We start from the raw sequence: 21,574 nt of genomic DNA on the forward strand, positions 1-21,574 counted from the left end.
TTTCTTGATTTGTTCTTGTTGACTTCTTTATTAGTGACTCAGACTTTACTGCATTATAAAACAATTATATACTTATAATCAGATTTTTTATTTCTTTTCTAAGGATACTTCAGCTTCTAAATTTAATATGAATATATTTTATCAGACCAATAATAAAGACAGTTCTAACAGGATATATATGCTTGATGGGCAACGACTTTTAGACATCCATAAGCAGTTTTTTTAAGAGGAGAGAATTTATTTAAAATTGGCTCATAAAAAAATTGAAAAAAGTAGGAGAATCTGGCAGCATAGATGTCACTATAGCCTATCATTTCCTTTGTATCTTAGAGATGGCTTTTTGTCATTGGATTTATTCATTTAACAAATGCTTGAATGCCTACTGTATGCCAGGTACTGTTCTGAGTACTGGTGATACAGCCCTCACAGAGAAAGTCCCTGCCCTTTTAGAATGCACACTTGCTGGGAACGTAGATAATGAATAATAAGCATATAATTTGAATATTTAATATACATTGAATAATAACACTGTTTGACCTAGGTCACTGATTTCAAACATTTTAAAATCAGCAGAACTCTTTTTTAACTAGCGCATCTATTATGTAAAATGGGTGTAACCAGAGGATGAGGTCTCAGAGCCCTCTCCTCTCACCTTCTCTAGGGTTTCTCAGAGCACAGTTTGAAAACCACTAGCTCAAAAGATTATTGATTTTAGATTGTTGAATGAGAATGAGTGTAAAACTGTGACTGGAATTAAAACTCTTAATTGTTAAGGGTTATGCCCAAATCTGTGGTGGGAAGAGTAGAAAAAGACCAGAATGCATTTTTATGGATTAACATCTCCCTATGTTAAAAATCTAACAAAGTGTTTACTTTCTTCCTATATAGAAAATTATTGGTGTGTTTAAACCCAAATCAGAAGAGCCTTATGGTCACCTGAATCCGAAATGGACCAAATACGTTCACAAGGTCTGCTGCCCTTGCTGCTTTGGCAGGGGCTGCCTGCTTCCTAACCAGGGATACCTTTCTGAAGCTGGTGCCTACCTTGTGGACGAAAAGCTTCATCTGGGCATTGTGCCAAAAACAAGGGTAAAGGAGGCGTTCTTTCTATTGTGTCCTTCTAGTGTACAGAATCTAAAGTCGCGGTTGGTGATCCAGAGTCACAAATGACTAGTAAATTGATTCTAGTGTCAGTCAGTGGGTTCAGTCACTCAGTTCTGTCTGACTCTTTGTGACCCCATGGACTCCAGCACGCCAGGCCTCCCTGTCCATCACCGACTTCTGGAGCTTACTCAAACTCATGTCCATCGAGTCAATGATGCCATCCAACCATCTTATCCTCTGTTGTCGCCTTCTTCTACTGCCTTCAATCTTTCCCAGCATCAGAATCTTTTCCAATGTGTAGACACACAGAATATCCAAGGGAATATCTCTTTCTCGTGAGCTGAGATGATGCTGACAAAAAGAAGAGAAAGAACCAGCATTTAGAAAGCAGAAAAAAATCAGTGATCTAGAAATTCTGTTGAAGGTAGAGATAACTAACATACTCAGAAGATTCCTGTCTGTTTCTGTTTGGCCTTTATACATTTTTACTTAAAGTTCTCTATATCTTCCTTCCTAATTCTACATACTTCTTTCTTCAACTGGCCAATTTAGGCTGCCTCTCTCAGAAAGAAATACATGTGTGCCATGTTACTAACTTTGCAAAGTCTCTTAGCTTTTCTGCTTTAGATTCTCAGAGGCATTTAGTATAGCATTAAACTTCACTCATTTGCAGCATTAGTGTGAGTTCCATGGTGTATGTGAATAGACATACTATAATGCAAATTCTAATAGCTATTTCTCTAAACTACATTTCTAGGTGGTTTGGCTTGTCAGTGAGACATTTAACTACAGTGCAATTGACCGTGCAAAATCTAGAGGCAAAAAGTATGCTTTAGAGAAAGTGCCAAAAGTAGGTAGAAAATTTCATCGGATAGGACTTCCTCCTAAGGTAAGTTACTGTGATGAGCTTTGGGGAGGGGGGGAGGCGGGGGGGTGGCGTGGCGGAGGGTGGGCAATTCATCACATATTGGGCTTCCCAGATGGCACAGTAGTAAAGAATCTGCCTGCCAGTGCAGGAAGTGCAAGAGACACAGGTTCAGTCCCTGGGTCGGGAAGATCCCCTGGAGAAGGAAATGGCAACCCACTCCAGTATTCTTGCCTGGATAATCCCATGGACAGAGGAGCCTGGCAGACTACAGTCCATGGGGTCACAAAGAGTCAGACACAACGAAGCACACACAAACTTCAACAAACTTCATCACATATTACCAGAGGTCTGTAGGCTCTGCTGTGGGCTGTGGATATATTAGTAAAAACGGTTTTCTCATCTTCAAGAGCTTGTAGTAACAAGCAGTCTCAACACAATGTGATAAAGCTGTTAATGATGATTAAGTGCAGAGAGCTTATAGTGGGTAGAGGAGGGATATTTAATCCAGTTTGGAGAGCTGGGGAATTTCCAATAGGAGATTGCACCTAAGGCTTTATAAAGTTACAGCTAAAAATAAAGGCCGAGAATTAGACCTAGACTGTACTCCAAGCCTCTTCACCAGTTAGCTCTGAGACCTTGGGCGAGTCTCTTATTCTCCAAGCTCCAGTTTCTATAAATCGAGGATAACAGAAACTACTAGGGTTGTGAGAATAAAACGATAAAGTTTATGTCAGGTACTCAGTATAGTCCCTGGCACATAGTAAATGGTAGTAACCAGGTTTACTCACTACATATTAGATTTTGTTTTTTCCTTATCATAGGTTTTAAATAAACCTAAGGGATGATTAGCAACTAGCTCAGCAAGGGTAGTGAAGGTTAATGGGAAAAACATTCTAAAAAAGCAATAGACTTTTTATTATTTTTTTTAATATATTTAACCTGTAATTTTTTTTGTCTTGTTGTTGCTATGCATTTATCTATATAAAAGAATTAGAGTAAGAACTACATAACTTGTCTTTAATATTGTACTCCAAGTAAGCAGGAAATTTTGAAAACATTGACAAGGCTTGTTACTCCTTGCATATGCTGAAATAATTTTCCTATTTATCACTACTAGGACCTCATTATGAGTGCTTTAGAGAAAACATTTAGGAGATCATTAAAATTTCATGCCAGCAACAAGTCACATAAAGTGTTAAGAGATGTTTATTTTTGGTATCACCATGCAGCTTGTAGGATTTTAATTCCCCAACCAGGAATCGAACCCCTAGCTCCTCAGCGGTGAAAGCATGTAGTCCTAACCGCTGGACTGCCAGGGAATTCCTGAGATAGATTTTCTTTCTAGTGATTTGTTTGTATTTATGAAGCCAGCTTCCCTGATGGCTCAGACAGTAAAGAACCTGCCTGCAAGGTGGGAGGCCTGGGTTCAATCCCTCAGTAGGGAAGATTCCCCGGAAGGAGGAGATGACAACACACTCCAGTATTCTTGTCTGGAGAATCCCATGGACAAAGGAGGCCAGCCAAGTTACCATTATCTATGTGTTCTGTGCTGTTTAAATTTATATTTTCTTCTTTAAAAAATTGTTTAATGTTAACAGCTCGTAATTTTAGTGATAGGAAACCTCATCATATAGACATATCTTCAAGGAAAGGACTTTTTTAAAAACCACTGTAGAGGTTATGATTAATTCTTTAAAATTTATTACAGGATCTTTAAGCTGCATAGTCAAATAATTTATTCATTAAAAAAAATAAAGTTATTTTCTGTTGTAAAAAAGAATCTTAATATATTTTTCCAGTAAGATAAAATTACACTATTATTAAATAGCCAAGAGATGTACAGGTTTTGGTCTTTGTAATTGAATTCATTTTAATAAATATTTTTAGAAAATAGCATTCTCGTTGAGAATATTACCTTGAGGACATGTGTGTATTTTCTTTTTCAATTATCCTAAAATAGCTTCTATGCTCCTTAAAAGTCTAGGATTGATCATTTTTTATTTGCTATGTATTCTTTATGTGATTATTTTAAATTAATGTATAAAAATAGTTTTCTTGATAAATGTGGCTTATGTAAATTAGTGTTAATTTCAGTTTTTCTTATTGTATTTATATAAAGTATTTTTTGACAGTACTGCTGAGAAATTTTAAAAGTAATTCCGTTGTTCTTGTATTTTCTTTTCTAACTATAATTCTTAAAATTATAGATTGGTTCCTTTCAGTTATTTGTTGAAGGTTACAAGGAGGCCGAATGTTGGCTTAGGAAATTTGAAGCTGACCCTTTGCCTGAGAATATTAGAAAACAGTTTCAGTCACAGTTTGAAAGATTAGTTGTTTTGGATTATATCATCAGAAATACAGGTATGGAAGTTCTGTCATTTTTTTACTCACATCTTCTTAACTTTCAAACTGTATTCAACTCTTGTTTATCCAAATGAAAGATGTAAAGTTTTGCTGCAGTAGTCTTAAGGCTACTTTTTGAAAAAGGCAAAGTCTTTTTATTTGCCTGCCTTGGAAAGCAGAGATGTAGTGCTGACTCTCCCAGGCAGAATTAACCTCATACTGGAGATTCTGACTCAGGGCTGGCTCCTGCCCCAGTGATAGTGATGAGTACCTGTCCCTCAGGTGGAGTTTCTTGGCAGCAGTACAAAGCCTACTGGAAATTGGAGATGTTATCTGCATAATATGAATAATTAAAACTTGATTGTGTAAGTTATTTTAGATGCTTATTTTGACATTAGATGACTGTTAGTACAGTCTGTAAATACAACAAACTCTTAATTGTTTCTGTGCTGCCAGGGAGCAGTGACATTGTTGATAACTTGAAACAGTGATTCCCAAATGTGGTTCCCTGGTCTCTTTTAGGGTCAGTATTATGTGGGCCCAAATGCATCTTCTGGGAACCCATCCCAATCTACTGAACGTGGGTCCAGCAGTTAGTGTTTTAACAGGTCCGATGGGGCTTCCCTGGTAGCTCAGTCAGTGAAGAATATGCCTGCAATGCAGGAGACCCAGGTTCAGTCCCAGGGTCAGGAAGATCCCCTGGAGAAGGAAATGGCAACCCACTCCAGTATTCTTGCCTGGGAGATCCTATGGACAGAGGAGCCTGGCAGGCTATAGTTCATAGGGTCACAAAGAGTTGGACATGACTGAAGCGACTAAACTACCACCCACCAGGTAATTCTGATATACTCTGAAGCTTGAAAACTCTAGTTCAGAATTTTTGCTCATTTATATTAGTTTTGGAAAAAAGATTATGTACCTTTTTAGATTTACCTTTTAAAATCATACAGTCTTAATGGTAAAATTAGTGTAGAGTCCAATGGAATATAGTACTCAGTCACAAAAAAGAATGAAATATTGCCATTTGCAGCGATGTGGATGGAACTAGAAAATGTTATACTTAGAGAAGTAAAGCAGACTGAGAAAGATGAAAATTATATGGTCAATTATATGTGGAATCTAAAAAAAGTAATACCAATGAATCTGCATACAAAACAGAAGCAGACTTGCAGACGTAGGAAACAAACTTATGGTTACCCAAGGGGAGAAGGAAGGAAAGAGGGACAAATTAGGAGTATGGGATTAACAGGTACCAACTGCTACACATTAAATAAATAAGCAACAAGGAATGGTATGGCACAGGAAATTATATTCAATATCTTGTAATAACTATAATGGAAAATAATCTGATAAATTGTGTATTTACCTGAATCACTTTGCTGTACACCTGAAACTAACACATTTTGTATTCAATAAATCAACTCTATTCCAGTTTTTAAAAAAGTTTGTGTCTAGAGTACTCTTGTCTCGACATTAGGTAAGAGCCCATCCAGAAATTTGCTTGGTAACAGGGGTATAGTTTTTCTCCCTAAGGTGAAGAGAAATTATCCTTTCTAATAAAAGTTCTTGACAGTAATTGTACCTACTTCACACAGTTTTTATAAGAATTTGATGAGTTAGTACATGTTAAGCACTTAACAACGTCTGGCACAGAGTAAACAATAAATGTTAACTAACATTTATGAGTATTTTTAGTTTATATGTATTAAATTGAAGCCTTTAATGTGTTAATATGATACAGATAACAAACGCAGGTCTCAAAATCGAAGAGGTGACTAGATTTTTCTGTTTGATATAAAGCTATGATATCTATAAAAAATGAAGTAATAGATTTTTCATTTGTTTTGAAAGACAGGGGAAATGATAACTGGTTAATCAGATGTGAAAAGCAGACACATGAAGATGAAATTACGGTGAGGGAATTTTAATATATATGCATATATAAACACACTATCAGTGTCTATTAAAAATTCCTTGAAGTTATTCTTCATCACTTCCTCATTTCCTTCACCTTAATCCTTGGTTTTTGTTTCTTTTTTCTGTTTTTATCATCTTCTTTCTTTCCTTAGCCTGCTTATGTTGCATTTTTTATTCTGTTTTTGAAATCTCTGTGCAATTTTATTTTGTATGTTGTATTAGTACAGAAGGATAATATCAGCTCAGTACTGATATTCTTTTTACTGGAAAAGGTCAGTATTCATTCCAGTCCCAAAGAATGATCAAACTACCACCCAATTGCACTCATCTCACATGCTAGTAAAGTAATGCTCAAAATTCCCCAAGCCAGGCCTCAACAGTGTGTGAGCCATGAACTTCCAGATGTTCAAGCTGGTTTTAGAAAAGGCAGAGGAACCAGAGATCAAATTGCCAACATCCACTGGGTCATCAAAAAAGCAAGAGAGTTCCAGAAAAATATCTACTTCTGCTTTATTGACTATGCCAAAGCCTTTGACTGTGTGGATCACAATAAACTGTGGAAAATTCTGAAAGAGATGAGAATACCAGACCACCTGACCTGCCTCTTGAGAAATCTGTATGCAGGTCAGGAAGCAGCAGTTAGAACTGGACATGGAACAACAGACTGGTTCCAAATAGGAAAAGGAGTACGTCAAGGCAATATATTGTCACCCTGCTTATTTAACTTATATGCAGAGTACATCATGAGAAACGCTGGGCTGGATGAAGCACAAGCTGGAGTCAAGATTGCTGGGAGAAATATCAATAACCTCAGATATGCAGATGACACCACCCTTATGGCAGAAAGTGAAGAGGAACTAAAGAGCCTCTGGATGAAAGTGAAAGAGGAGAGTGAAAAAGTTGGCTTAAAGCTCAACATTCAGAAACCTAAGATCATGGCATCTGATCCCATCACTTCATGGCAAATAGATGGGGAAACAAGGGAAACAGTGTCAGACTTTATTTTGGGGGACTCCAAAATCACTGCAAATGGTGACTGCAGCCATGAAATTAAATGATACTTGCTCCTTGGAAGAAAAGTTATGATCAACCTAAGCAGCATATTAAAAAGCAGAGACATTACTTTGCCAACAAAGGTCCATCTAGTCAAACCTTTTTTTTTTTTTCCAGTAGTCATGTATGGATGTGAGAGTTGGAGTATAAAGAAAGCTGAGCACTGAAGAATTGATGCTTTTGAACTGTGCTGAGAGTCCCTTGGACTGCAAGGAGATCCAACCAGTCCATCCTAAAGGAAATCAGTCCTGAATATTCATTGGAAGGACTGATGCTGAAGCTGAAACTCCAATCCTTTGGCCACCTGATGCGAAGAGCTGACTGATTTGAAAAGACCCTAATGCTGGGAAAGATTGAACGTGGGAGGAGAAGGGGATGACCGAAGATGAGATGGTTGGATGGCATTACCAACTCAACGGACATGAGTTTGAGTAAGCTCCAGGAGTTGGTGATGGACAGGGAGGCCTGGCATGCTGCAGTCCATGGGATCACAGAGAGTCGGACACAACTGAATGATTGAACTGAACTGAACTGATTCTTATCATTTAAAGCTGTTACATCACTTTAAAAAGTTTGTAGTTTTCATAGTTCATCAAAGAATTTTGAAATTACATATTCAAAGTACTCAGCAATAAATAAAGAACACATGTGATACACGCAATAATGTGGATGAATCTCAAAACCCTGCTGAGTGAAAGAAGCTAAACAAAAAGGAAGATACCATCTGATTCCTTTTATATAAAAATCTAGAAAGTGCAAACTAATCCCTAGGGACAGAAAACAGATGATGTTTGCCTGGGGTGGGATAGAGGGAGGGAGGAGACTGCTAAAGGACACAGGGAAACATCTGGTTGGTTTCATATCTTTCAGTGCTTATTGACTTGTACACTTTCATGTGTAAAGTTTATTGTGTGTAAATTATACCTCAGTGAAGTTGTAAATAGAAAAAAATGATAGAAATAAAAATAAATGACACTTATGGCAGAAATGGGTTTAAAAATACACATGTAAAAATATACATGCTTATAATAGTTTCTAAATATATCTTAGTGGTATATCTAAAGCAACTGGATTTTACTGAAAACCTTATTCTTTTGCTCTGAACTATTTTGTGCATTCTCATTTAGATAAGATATTTGATACAAACTAACAGAAACAACTCTGGCATGTATCATCTGTACCTTCACTCTAATACTTTTAATTTAAAAATTATCTTTTTCACCTTTTTAAAGTCTAGACCACTTAATAATGACAATGTCTATTTTTAGATAATAAGAAGTGCTCTTCAACATGAAAACTGTCTTGCTCCTGAGGCTTGCATTTTCATTACAGGAGAATGGAGAAGTTAGAAATGGCTTACATTCTGTAATCAAGAGTATCTTGAGGTTCCTTCTACCGGACCTTATTACATTTAGCCATGGTTGTTGGAAAGTTTTATTTAGAAACATTTTGTATTTGAACTAATTATTTCTATGAGACCCTAGCAAAGACTTTATTTTAGTAAGGTAACTTCATCATTATCTTAAAAATATCAGTATTTTGCAAATACCATACATTTAAGCCCTGGTGGCTCAGTCAGTAAAGAATCAGCCTGCCAATGTGGGAGACCCAGGTTTGATCCCTGGGTCAGGAAGATCCCCTAGAGAAGGAAATGGCAACCCCACTCCTGTACTTTCGCCTGGAGAATCCCATGGACAAAGGAACCTGGCAGGTTACAGTCCATGGGGGTTACAGAGGCAGACACGACTGAGAAACTAACACACACACATCCATTTAAGCAACACATCTAACATCTAATTATCCAGAACTAAACATTTTATTTATTTTTCTCCCCAACTTTATTGAGGTATTATTGACGCACATGCAGTTTTAAGGTGTGCAATATGATGATTTGATACAAGTATGTGTTGTGAAATGACTATCACAGTATGGTTAGCTAACACCTCCATCCCATCACATAATTAACATTTTTTGGTATACATGGTCATAATATTTATTTTCAAAAAAATTTTTAATTGGAGGACCGTTGCTTTACAATGTTGTGTTGGTTTCTGCAATGCAACAACGCAAATTAATCATAATTATACGTATATCCTCTCCCTTTTGAGCCTCGCTCCCCTCCCTCGCATGTCACCCCTCCCTCTAGGTCATTACAGAGCACCAGGCTGGACTTCCTGTGTTGTATAGCAACTTCCCTCTAGTTTTCTGTTTTACACATAATAGTGTATACATGTCAATGCTACTTTCTCAGTTCATCCCACCCTTTCCTTACCCAGCTGTGTCCATAAGTCCTTCCTCTACATCTGCATCTCCATTTCTTCACTGCAAATAGGTTAATCAGTACCATTTTTCTAGATTTCGTATGTATGCGTTCATATATAATGTTTGTTTTTCTGACTTACCTCACTCTATACAAAACTACCATATAACCCAGCCTTCCCACTACTGGGCATATACCCTGAGAAAAACCACAATTCTAAAAGACACATGTTCCTCAGGGTTCATTGCAACACTATTTAACAATAGCCAGGACATGGAAGCAACCTAGATGTCCATCAACAGGTGAACAGATAAAGAAGATGTGGTACAGATATATATAATACAATGGAATATTACTTAGCATAAAAAGGAATGAATTTGAGTCGGTTGCAGTGAGGTGGATGAACCTAGAGCCTGTTATACAGAACTACACATTTTGAAGTCTTAATAATGTCAAGCCTTCTTCCCCAAAGATGAAAAGAATGAAACTATTACTGTATAACTTTGTAATAGCAAATTAAAAAGTAGTGATTATGAAGGTTTTACTGGTTGTTAAGACCCTGTTTTCCCTTAAATGGTAAATTGGTACTTTTTGGTAAGTTTATTTTTATAGACTCTTCAGGTAAAATGTCTTTAAAGCTCAATGATTATTATACATTTTTTCTTTTGGAAATATGCATATAAACTGTTATATCAACTATTTTCTCCCTTTTAGGATACAAAATGGCCTGATGATAAAGAAACACTTATTAAAATAGCTGCAATTGATAACGGTCTAGCGTTTCCTTTTAAACATCCTGATGAGTGGAGAGCATGTGAGTATTTGGAAATTTTTATAGAATCTCTAGTGATCCCTTTTTCAGAATAGGATGGGAATGAAATTTATGGATATCAAAATAGTAGAGGAAAAGCTGGATATATTACAGTCATTCGAGCTCAGTTCTAGGCACTTGGGATGCAAAGATGTGTAATACACTCTGTGAGCCTTGCCATGTTTCGTTCCTTATTTTTGAGTGACTATGTCTGATTTTGATTTCTTGGCTTGTGTTAGCCTTGTAAAATAAATTTAATAGCTTTCCAAATTTGAAATTTGTTAAGTCATTCTCTGCTAACTTGATCTATGGCCAATTTAAAGGACTATTTTTGAGAAGAATGTGGTTGAGCACCAAGTCTGTCTTCTAATGAAAACTTGTTAGTTAGTCAAATCATATTCTTGACCCATTTTTTAACCACTTAATCTGCTAATTTTGAGACAAAGTTCACCGTGATTGCGATTTTGTCAATTTCTTCTTGTATTTCTGTGTACTTTTTGCTTTGTATTTCACACTCAAAGTCTTAGTGTTTTATCTTGCTGGGGTGACTTGTTCTTTTTGTTAATGTAAAATACATCCCTCGTTATCCCTCACAGTGTTTTTCGCTTTTCTTATTTTGTCTGTTGTAATATTGCTATGCCTCGTTTCTTTTTACTAGTATTTACCTGTATTATTCTATACTTTTATTTTCAACTTCCATCATTTTGTTTTAAGTATATGACATATAAATAGCTTCTAGCTGAAGATTTTTTGCCCAATCTGAGATCCTTTTAATAGCTACATTTAACTCTGTAGTTTGTCACAATAAGCTCCTGATGTGCTTGAACTTTTCCTACCATTTTTTTTTCCTATTTACCATGGATTTCAATTTTTTTCTTTCCTATCTTTGGTTGAACTGACTTGAGATGTCTTTGTTCTTTTTTTTTTTTTTTTTTAACCTCTAATGGTTTGGAATCTAGATACAAATTGCCTTTTAAAGGTGTCAAGTTTAAGATGCCTACAATACACCTGGAAAATTTTACCAAACACAAACACCAAAAAATAAGGATCTAGAACTTGAAAGAGTAATTGGTATTGAGGATGTAATTTTTAAACTGTTACTTTGGTAAGCGGAAGCCATGGCAGTGTTGCTATCACCTGGGAAAACCGTAGTGAACAAATGCCATCACGAAGGCAGTGTGAGATACATAGCTACTCAATAAATGTTTCATGAATGTTTGGTGGGTCTTCTCTGGGAGCTCAGCTGGTGAAGAATCCGCCTGCAATGCAGGAGACTCCAGTCCTATTCCTGGGTCAGGAAGATCGCCTGGAGAAAGGGATAGGCTACCCACTCCTGTATTCTTGGGCTTCCCTGGCAGCTCAGTCAGTAAAGAATCTGCCTGCAATGCAGGAGATCTGGATTCAGTCCCTAGGTTGGGAGGTTGGTATTGAGGGTGTCATTTTTAGACTGTCACCTTGGTAAGTGGAAACCATGGTGGTGGTGCACCTGGGAAAATCATGGTGAACAAATGCCATCACTAGGGCAATGTGAGATACGTAGGTACTCAGTAGACATTTCATGAATGTTTAGTAAGTGAAGGAGAGAAAAGATGAAGTGTAGAGTCTGGCAATGGTGGTGTTGAAACCGGGAGAAAAAGCCAGCAAAAGAGAAATGGCTTAAAAGACAAGGTAAAGTTTGAGACAGTGGTAGCACCAAAAACCACATAGGGGAACATTTCACAGAGGGAGACGATAGAGAACAGTGCTGCCTGCTGCAAAGACACGTGAAGTAGCATGAGGACTGCACACGGACTTTTGGAAAGAGCCTTATGAGGTGACTGGTGGCCTTAGGGGAGAGTGTGAACGATGATAGAAGAAGTTGAAGGGCAGGGATTGGAATTAGAGACAGGCAGAAAATCAGAGCTTTTCTTTTATATAATTGGTCAGGGGAAGGCTTTGTTTGGAATGGACTGTGTTTTCCATAGTATTCAAGAGATAGATAAAGGAGAATTCAGAAGAAATGACTCTAAAGGCAAAGTTTTTTTCCTTGGGGCTTTCTGAGTGGTAAGAGCCAGAGATTCTCCTTGAATGAACTGTAGTTCTGTAGGATATCATACTGTCATAAACCTTACATTTTCTTGCAAGAATCTGAATATGCACCTTATATCTAGATTATCTTTCTAGCCCTGCCACTGTGTATATTTAATGGTCTTCTTGGGCGAGAACTAGAGTTAGCCCAAAATGATGAATCTCTTCTCTCTCAAAGCGGCTTCCCTAATGACCTGAAAGTGAAAGTTGCTCAGTGGTGTCTGACTCTTTCCCACCCCATGGGCTATAGAGTCCATGGAATTCTCTAGGCCAGAATACTGGAGTGGGTGTAGCCTTTCCCTCTTCCAAGGGATCTTCCCAACCCAAGGATCGAACCCAGGTCTCCCTCATTGCAGGCAGATTCTTTACCAGCTGAGCCACAAGGGAAGCCCAAGAATACTGGAGTGGGTAGCCTATCCCTTCTCCAGCAGATCTTCCCAACCCAGGAATCGAATTGGGGTCTCCTGCATTGCAGGAGGATTCTTTACCAACTGAGCTATCAGGGAAGCCCACCTATTGACCTACTAATGATTTAAAATTTTAGAACATTTTACCTATTGACCTGCTGCTGCTAAGTCGCTTCAGTCGTGTCCAACTCTGTGCGACCCCATAGACGGCAGCCCACCAGGCTCCCCTGTCCCTGGGATTCTCCAGGCAAGAACACTGGAGTGGGTTGCCATTTCCTTCTCCAATGCATGAAAGTGAAAAGTGAAAGTGAAGTCACTCAGTCGTGTCTGACTCTTCACGACCCCATGGACTGCAGCCTACCAGGTTCCCCCATCCATGGGGTTTTCCAGGCAAGAGTACTGGAGTGGGGTACCATCGCCTTCTCTGGCCTATTAACCTACTAATGATTTAAAATTTTAAGCACAGACACAAACACACACACCAATGAGTCATCAATTCCTGACCATTTGTGGCTGAAACTGCAGGGAGATCTCAGTCATGATATCTGGGGCTGTGAACAAATTATAGGTACTGCTCAATTTCCAAACACAGCAGCCAGACATTCAGATATGATATAGGGCTGTTGGAGATATACTCATTATCGAAACTTACTATTTTCCTGTTTAAAACTCAGAAACCTAACCAGCTCAGGTAAATACCTTACTGTGCTTTACCATCTGAAAGTGAAAGTATTAGTTGCTCAGTCCTGTGCAGCTTTTTGCGACTGCATGGACTAGAGCCTGCCAGACTCCTCTGTCCATGGAATTCTTCAGGCAAGAATACTGGAGTAGGTTGCCATTCCCTTCTCCAGGGGATCTTCTCGACCCAGGGATCAAATCTGGGTCTCCCGCATTGCAGATAGATTCTTTACCTTCTGAGCCAGCAAGGAAGCCATCTGAATTAACCATCTAAACTTAGAAATTTGAATAACTTAGATGGCAAAGAGTAAATGTTCCGATAATTTCTCCTGTCTTTTTGTTAACCCAGGAATTATAGAGAAAAATACAGAATAAATGTGAGTCTAAATAAACTATTTCCCTTCACTGATAAGAATACTTTTTTTTTTCAGATCCATTTCACTGGGCTTGGCTTCCTCAAGCAAAAGTTCCTTTTTCTGAAGAAATAAAAAACTTGGTTCTGCCATATATTTCAGACATGAACTTTGTGCAAGATTTATGTGAAGATCTTTATGAACTTTTTAAGGTAAATAGATTTTTAGTTTTAACTATTTCAGAAAATGAAATAAATCTTAGAAGAGTTTTTCCTGATAGAGCTAATTTGCAGTTAACTGCTTCTGATATCACTGCTTGCAATAGAACCTGACATAACAGAAAGGAGTTAGCATTTTTCTTTATAGGAGCATAAATTTGTGAAGTTAAACTTTGAGTATTCTTTGAAATGAGACTACATTATAATTTGGGAAGTTATTTTCTTCAGAAGTTGAACTTTTACAAAATTACTCTGTGAATTATAAGAAATGTTAGCCTAAAGTTGTTGGCTAGAAAGTAATTTTAAATCCTTTCTGGAACCAGTTGGAGTATAAGAGTATTTATTGTCATTCTAAGATGTACACAAAAATGCATCAAGTAAAAATAATCTTTTTGTGTGACTTTTTCTGTTAGGAATGCTTTGTAATGATCTCATGTACTAAGTTGAGTTCATTTGTTTTCAAGTGTTTTTTTCAAAGAGCTTGATTTTTATAATAATGTTTCCTTTTCTGTTTGTGATAGATTGACAGAAATTTTGACAAAGCCACTTTTGAAAAGCAGATGTCTGTGATGAGGGGTCAGGTAGGTTACTTTTTTAAGATCTTGTTCATTGAAAAGAGCTCTCTGAAATAGTAGTCAACTTTTTTCCTCCATTGTGACGCAGAGACAACTCTCAGTACTGTCCTTTATTCTGAACCAAAATAGCTCAGATGATTAGAAATAAAGTTGATTTCATTACTTTTTTTTTCCCTGTATTGTTTCCATATTAGATTTTTTTTTTACTTTGTTGTGTATTATTTGGTTAATCAGTTTCCCGCTACTGCTAATTATTGTCCTCACTTTAATATCTGTTTTCCTGAGTGTTAGTATCTTTCTCCTTCTCAAATCCACTTGCTTGAATGTTTCAATACCAAGTTCTGTTCCCTGTGGATGATTTTCCTCAGAGAACATGTTTGGCTAGAGCAGTCAGTAAATAGTCGTGTCACCAAGGACGAGCACTACTTGGGACATAAAAGTACTAGTTGTAACTCAGTCCTCTCACTCCTTTTCACCTCCTTTAATTAGAAACACAGGGTATTAATTACATCTGCTAGTGTGGACCTGAAGGCTAGGCTAACCTACAGGTGACTCTGCTTCTTCTACTCTACTACTAGTATTTAGATTCCAAAAGAAAGATTTGAAATAAAAATAAACTATAGTGCAAACATGGTCATTCAGTGACTTACTAATTAATTTTTTCTTTCTAAAAGATGCATTTCATTTAAGATAGCTGCTGCAGACCTGTGACCAAGAAGACAAGTCTAGTTTTTGCACTATTTATTATGTAACATTAACAAATGGATATAATTAAATAACTATTGTATTTATTCATTAATTGCTTATTGACAGAACCAGTGCCAGAAACTGTCCTAGTGATTGAGAGAAAGCAGTGAGTAAAACCAAGTTCCTCCTGTCCTGGAGCCCTTGCTCTGATGAGGCCCGGGGCTAGGGAAGAGGACAAATTATTAGCTTGCATACCCCTTGGTGTTCTGTTGTACTTACTCAGGGCTTTGCTGGAGTCATAAGTTTTAAATAGTAAATGAAATGATTGGAGAAGCAGGCTAGAGAGTCAGATTTTGGAGGGCCTTAGGTTCCACATGGAAGGGATTGGAGTAGTTATTCATCATTTCTGCCATTTTTTTTCAGATAATGTCTAAAAATATATTTCAAGTAAATTAGTATTTCTGAGGTCCAGTGTTCCAAATAGGCACAGGTAGAATAGGAAATGAATGCTCTTCTTGAGATTGATCATGACCCTACTGCTATTTAATGTAAAATTCAAAAGTTTCAACTTAATAAACATTATTAGTCAAATTTTAAAAGAAATACCTTCATACTAGGTCCTATTAATAATTCCAGTGAACATGCAATAAATTTGTTTAGTGAGTGGGTAAGGCAAGTATTTAGTAAAAATGAGATCATTTAGACCAGTATCTGTTTAGGACCAGTATCAATGGAGTATGTATGTGGAACCATTCACTTTATTCCGTCTCTGATTCAATTCTTCTGGATGTAGATGCATTCTAGAATATTTCAGAGTTGTCAATTGGCAAAAATTATTTAATTCTAATCTTGTGCATTTGTTTGTGTATATGGATGTGTATGTACAAGCATACATACCTCCGCATATTTGTATTGATAGCAGGTACTCCTCATCACCGTCTCTGTTGGGCATAAATGGATGAAATAAAAGCTGTAGTTATAAATAGATAGTTAAAATAATATCAGTGAACTGAGGCCTTTACCTTTTTTGAGCTGATGAAAACCTCTCTTCCTTCCACAGATCTTAAACCTCACTCAGGCACTGAGAGACAGGAAGACTCCTGTCCAGCTGGTGCAGATGCCTTGTGTGGTTGTGGAGCGCAGTCAGGGTGGAGGGCAGGGTCGGATCGTCCAGCTCAGCAATTCATTCACCCAAACTGTCCACTGCAGGAAGCCATTTTTTTCCTCCTGGTAGCAGCTGTGAGAGAAACAACTGGGCCTTGTGTGGTTAAAACATACTGTCACGTAAATCTGCTGGTAAGAGCTCCAGCTGCCAGAGCCTCAAATAATATAAGTTTCTAAAAGGCTATCTTTTGAATGTAATCAGAGTTTACAGTTTTTTGTCCAAATATTAAATTTCTATTTCAGGGAAGAAGTGATATATCTCTTATATCATATTTTTGTAGAAAAATTGTATTTTATGTTGTTGATGTTAGTTTAAGGTAATTTCATAGTTTACACATTCTAAAATGACTATAATTACTCTTGAATTCCAAACAGAAAAATAAGGTGTTTGATGACTTTGAATACAGTAACTTTTTATATACTTTTTAAACATTGACAAGAATGGTCATGTTAATTCTTCTTACATTATAAAAGGCTTTTGAGGATAAAAGTGCTCTTATGAGCTATAATAGAGTAGTTAATAAAAAACAGGTAAGAATAAAGCAATGTTGTCTTAATTTAAAAAGCTGCTATTTTAGAACTTGAATAAATACTCCTAACGTGACCATTATTAGGGACCAGAAAATTATATTTTGTTTAAGTAACTGATGACCATTTTCTTTTTCATACTTCAGAATATTTTTGTCAATTATTTTGTTTACAGTGAGGAAAAAAAAATCTAATGATGTCTCCCACCTTTAAAAAAAAATGGAAACACTCAATTGAGACTTGAGGGAAATAATATGAAATGAAGATGGATCCCCAGTATTCTGAAATTCCAAAATAGCATTAAAAAATCCCTTCTGTTTCTTGCATGGGGTCAGTACTTATCAATTAGTACTTTTGAGTACTGATCTGGTTCAATTTAGTACTTCAATTAGTATTAAACTTCACTGAAAAGTAAAACATAATTCAAACTGTATATTGGATGGCATTTTGAGGACCTAGGACATAACCTCTTAAAAATAATAGTAGTTTTGTAGAGTACTTGAATTACTGATGTTATAATTACACTCAACTTTAGAATATCGGCCCCCATTAAAGGGGTACATGACAGAGATAACCATAAAGTCATTTTTATTTTATTTTAAACACCAATATGTCTGACATGCTGGGAATTTGTAGTACTTTTAACTCACTGAGTAATTTAAATTGAGATGAGCTCCATATGAAGATTTGATCCCAGAGAAGCAAGCAGAAGCTTCTTTCTCTCCTTAGGCTCCAAACAAGTAACATCACCACTCAGACTAAACTGGGCAGTTTGTGGTCTTGGCCTTGTGTTTTTCAAGCTTTCTGTCCTGTAATCTTTTAAACTTAGTTATTTTTATGTAAAAGGTATTTCCTGAAGGTTGAATTAGAACAGAAGTCCTCCCTTCCTCTACATCTTTCTCTTGGTCTTTGTGGATGTGATGAGTAAGAATACTGCTGTCCTGGTGATGTCCATTGGAAACCTGTGTTTTCTTACCTTCTCCCACCCTCCATGATCTTCATATTGAGATAATGAAAAACTGACTGGAAATTCAAAACTCAAGCTACTGTCTTCAGATAAACACCAGTAATTAAAATGTGCCTTTTGAAGATGTTTTCTTAATGAAACAAGTTTTTATGATCTGGATACTGCTCTCATAAGACAGTTTTTTCAGTATTTTGATAATTGCTATATTAATTTTTATAACATAAACTTAGTAAGTTGCTACTGTTTTATATCCTAAAATTAAATAGTGTGAAAATATTTTTAAATGATCTGACCAGGTCAGAAAAATAAAGCTGAAATATTTAAGATATGATTACAAGTCAGAATACATTGGTTGTATTTTGTAAATTTTCATGAACTTTGTTTTTTTTTTAAATATTGTTAATTTTTTCAGTGAGTATATTTGTAGTGTTACACCTGTAAACTAAAGGTAATAAGTTTAAAATCAATTCTAGATTTCTCCTGAAGTATGTATATTGAATATTTAGAATGTTTGTGAATATGTTTATGTTTATGAATGATGCCAAACCACCATTTTCTTACTTTATATGTTAGTACAGTTTAATGCGTTATCATTCCAAAAGACATGTAACTGGAATCTTTATAATTAGAGGCATTTTAATTTTTATTTAAATGTAAGCTGCCTTATTCTCCAAATTTGTCAGCAAACATGGAGACGTGTTTTTGTAGGCTTGAAAACGACTTTACAAATTTTTTTTAAAGTTTTGTACTAATGGAATTAAAACCTTATTAAAAAGAGTGGTGACCAGTTCTTTGGTTAGATTATATCTTAAATCGTTTTACAGATATACAAAGAGATGGGTACCGTTTTATAGTTCCCTTTCTTTCCCGAAATTGCTTGGGCAGCTGTACAGAGTCGAGGAAGAGGTTTTCGGTGTGGTTTTGTTTCCAGTCCTTTCTTGTGGTTAGTTTGGAGTCATGTGACGGAGTCCAGCCAAGGATGTTACGTGACCTCCATATCTGGCAATAAAACTCACTGCATCACAACCAGTGGTCGCTGTTGACCACTCTCCCGTCTTCTCATTTGGCTATAAACAAGAATTTGCAAAGTGGAAGTACCCAGGGCATGTGAGTCACTGCTTGGAAACCTACCAGTAGAGCATGCCATCTGCACTGGACTGTGACATGTGCAAGAAATAAGGGCTTGAGTCACTAAGATTTTGCATTTATTTGTTAAAACTTACCATAGTCTGTCCTATCCTAGGTATTACAGTATAAATAGAAAAATGTAAGACATTTAAAAATTAAAAACCAATTACAGAAGGCTAGATGGCAGCCACAGTGAGTATTTAATGTCAGATCCTCATAGAGCAACTGGGATAGCAAAAGAAAAGTCACAGTGACACCATCTTCACTAAATTTAGGTGGAAGAATATCCCTCTGGACCCAAGAAACTAATAGGATCAAATGGGAACAACAGCATTGGAGGAGTGAGCAGAGAGAAAGGGAGGGGGTCTTGTGATGGTCCTAAGAGCCAAAGGTCCCAGAACCTGCCCACATGTCCTCAGCCCCAGAAGGAGGAGCCCCAGTCATCATGGCAGTATCAACTGTTGCATTCCAAACCACAATCAGAATTGGAAGAGGGCTGTCAGCATTCAAGTGGTAGCTGTAAAAGGAGCCTGCAGGGAGGTAATGAGGGTTCTCAGAAGTATCTGGTGAGAGCATAGAGGCCTACGCTGAGAGAAACTACTGGGAACAAAACAGACATCAACAAGGAAAGGACCCTGGGGATAAAGGAGAGAAAGGTCCTGATACATTTGGAACAGGGGACCAGATAAGACAATTCAGATGATACTAAGAAGGTACATAAAAAGCCATGTCATCTGGGAATATACCTAGTGCCACTGTACAGTTAAATATGGTTAAAATAGTATGTTTTATATTATGTGGCTTTTACCACAATAAAAAACAACCAAAAAAAAAAAAAAAAAAAAAAAACCCACATCATCTGGAAATTCCCTGGTCCAGTGGCTAGGACTCAGTGCTTTCATTCCCAGGACCTGGGCTCAATCCCTAGGTGGAACTAAAATCCCACAAGCTGTGAAGCACTGTTAAAAAGATAAAAATAATAATTTAAAAATGTTATTTTTTTAAATGTTATCTAATGATTTGTAGTAACTGCAGAAGAGGGAAACCTAGAACCACAAAACCAGGAAATTCCAGGCCCACCTCACCACCTACACTGAAATCTTCTGAAAATAAAGGAGCAAAGTATGATAAAGTTCATCTCATTTTAAACATGACCACATGGTGAGGCATACTTTAAGAAGACAGGATAACACACCTAGAGAAAATGAAGGTATCCTAGAAACATTTACAAAGCAGAGGAAAACAGTAATATTTGTTAAAATGCTGAAGGAATTCAAGAAATGATAGAAGCCAAGAAAGAACAATACAACATCAAAATCAGAAAAGCTCAGGAATTCAATGGGAAAAAAAAGAGGTTGATTATCTACATTAAAAAAAAAGAAAAATTGGATTAGTAAGCAATAGGAAATAAAATGACTGCTGACAGAGATCAGAAGAAACATCAGAGTTGAAACTATGTGTAAGAAATACACTAGAAGGAACCCAAGAGCATATCCATAGAAACTCTGCAGCAAACATCATACGTAGTGCTGGAAAATCTGAAGTTTCCTGTATTTGTTATCTGTTGCTGCTGTAATAAATAGTCACAAACATTAGTGTCTTCAAACAACACAAACTTCCATATCTGACAGCTGTGCAGATGAGAAGGCTGATATAAGCATCAAAGGGCTGTTTCTTTCTGGGGGCTCTAGGAAGGAATCTGTTTCCTTGTGCTTTCTTGTGTCTATGAACCTCAGACATCCCTCGGCTTGTAGACCTCTTCGTCCGTCTCCAAAGCCAGCAACAGTGGGTTGAATGCTTTTCTCATCGCGTCATTCTGACACTGACCCTTCTGCTTCCTTCTTGCACTTTTAAGGACCCTTGTTATTACACTGGGCCTACACAGGTAATCTAATCTCCCTATTTTAAGGCTTGTTTACATGTAATCTCAATTCCATCTTCAACTTTAATTCCACTTGGCCATGTAATATATTCACAAATTCTGAATGCTAGAATGTGGGCGTCTTTGGGGGTCAGAATTCTGACTTAAGTACTTTCTCTCTGAGATCCATAATGTGACAAGGATGTCTGCTTTCACAATTTGTGTTCAGTATCATACTGGAGAGCTTAGCCAGTGCAGTAAAGGCAGGGAAGAACTGAAAGGAATGAGGATTGCAAAGAAAATTGTCATTATTTACCGTTGTCATAATTATGCATGTAGAAATTTTAAAAGAATCTACCACTAACTATATTAGAATTGATGTGAATTTTGCAACATTTATATCCCAGCAACATCAGTTAGAAAATCTTCAAAGATACCAGTAGCAGCAAAATATACTAGGTTCCTAGGGATAAAAGTTCAACCAAAGACATATAAGCAAGCCCTCTACACCAGCTATTTTAAAGAAAAATTAGATTTAAATAAATGGAGAGCAATGCCATGATTATGTAGAAATAATACTAAGAT

At 36.8% G+C, this 21,574-nt stretch overlaps 1 protein-coding gene across 1 annotated transcript in view; it reads left to right on the forward strand.

Moving 5' to 3' along the window:
• Positions 1-16,575, forward strand: part of PI4K2B (phosphatidylinositol 4-kinase type 2 beta) — a 33,859-nt gene extending 17,284 nt beyond the window's left edge. The window contains exons 3-10 of the mRNA XM_052642167.1: positions 889-1,089; positions 1,862-1,993; positions 4,180-4,333; positions 6,167-6,228; positions 10,260-10,359; positions 13,940-14,073; positions 14,601-14,660; positions 16,402-16,575. Coding sequence (XP_052498127.1) covers positions 889-1,089; positions 1,862-1,993; positions 4,180-4,333; positions 6,167-6,228; positions 10,260-10,359; positions 13,940-14,073; positions 14,601-14,660; positions 16,402-16,575 — 1,017 coding nt within the window. The remainder of the gene's footprint in view (positions 1-888; positions 1,090-1,861; positions 1,994-4,179; positions 4,334-6,166; positions 6,229-10,259; positions 10,360-13,939; positions 14,074-14,600; positions 14,661-16,401) is intronic.
• Positions 16,576-21,574: the final 4,999 nt, after the last annotated feature.

Source organism: Budorcas taxicolor, chromosome 6 (genome assembly GCF_023091745.1).
Source record: "Budorcas taxicolor isolate Tak-1 chromosome 6, Takin1.1, whole genome shotgun sequence".
NCBI classification, from domain to species: domain Eukaryota; kingdom Metazoa; phylum Chordata; class Mammalia; order Artiodactyla; family Bovidae; genus Budorcas; species Budorcas taxicolor.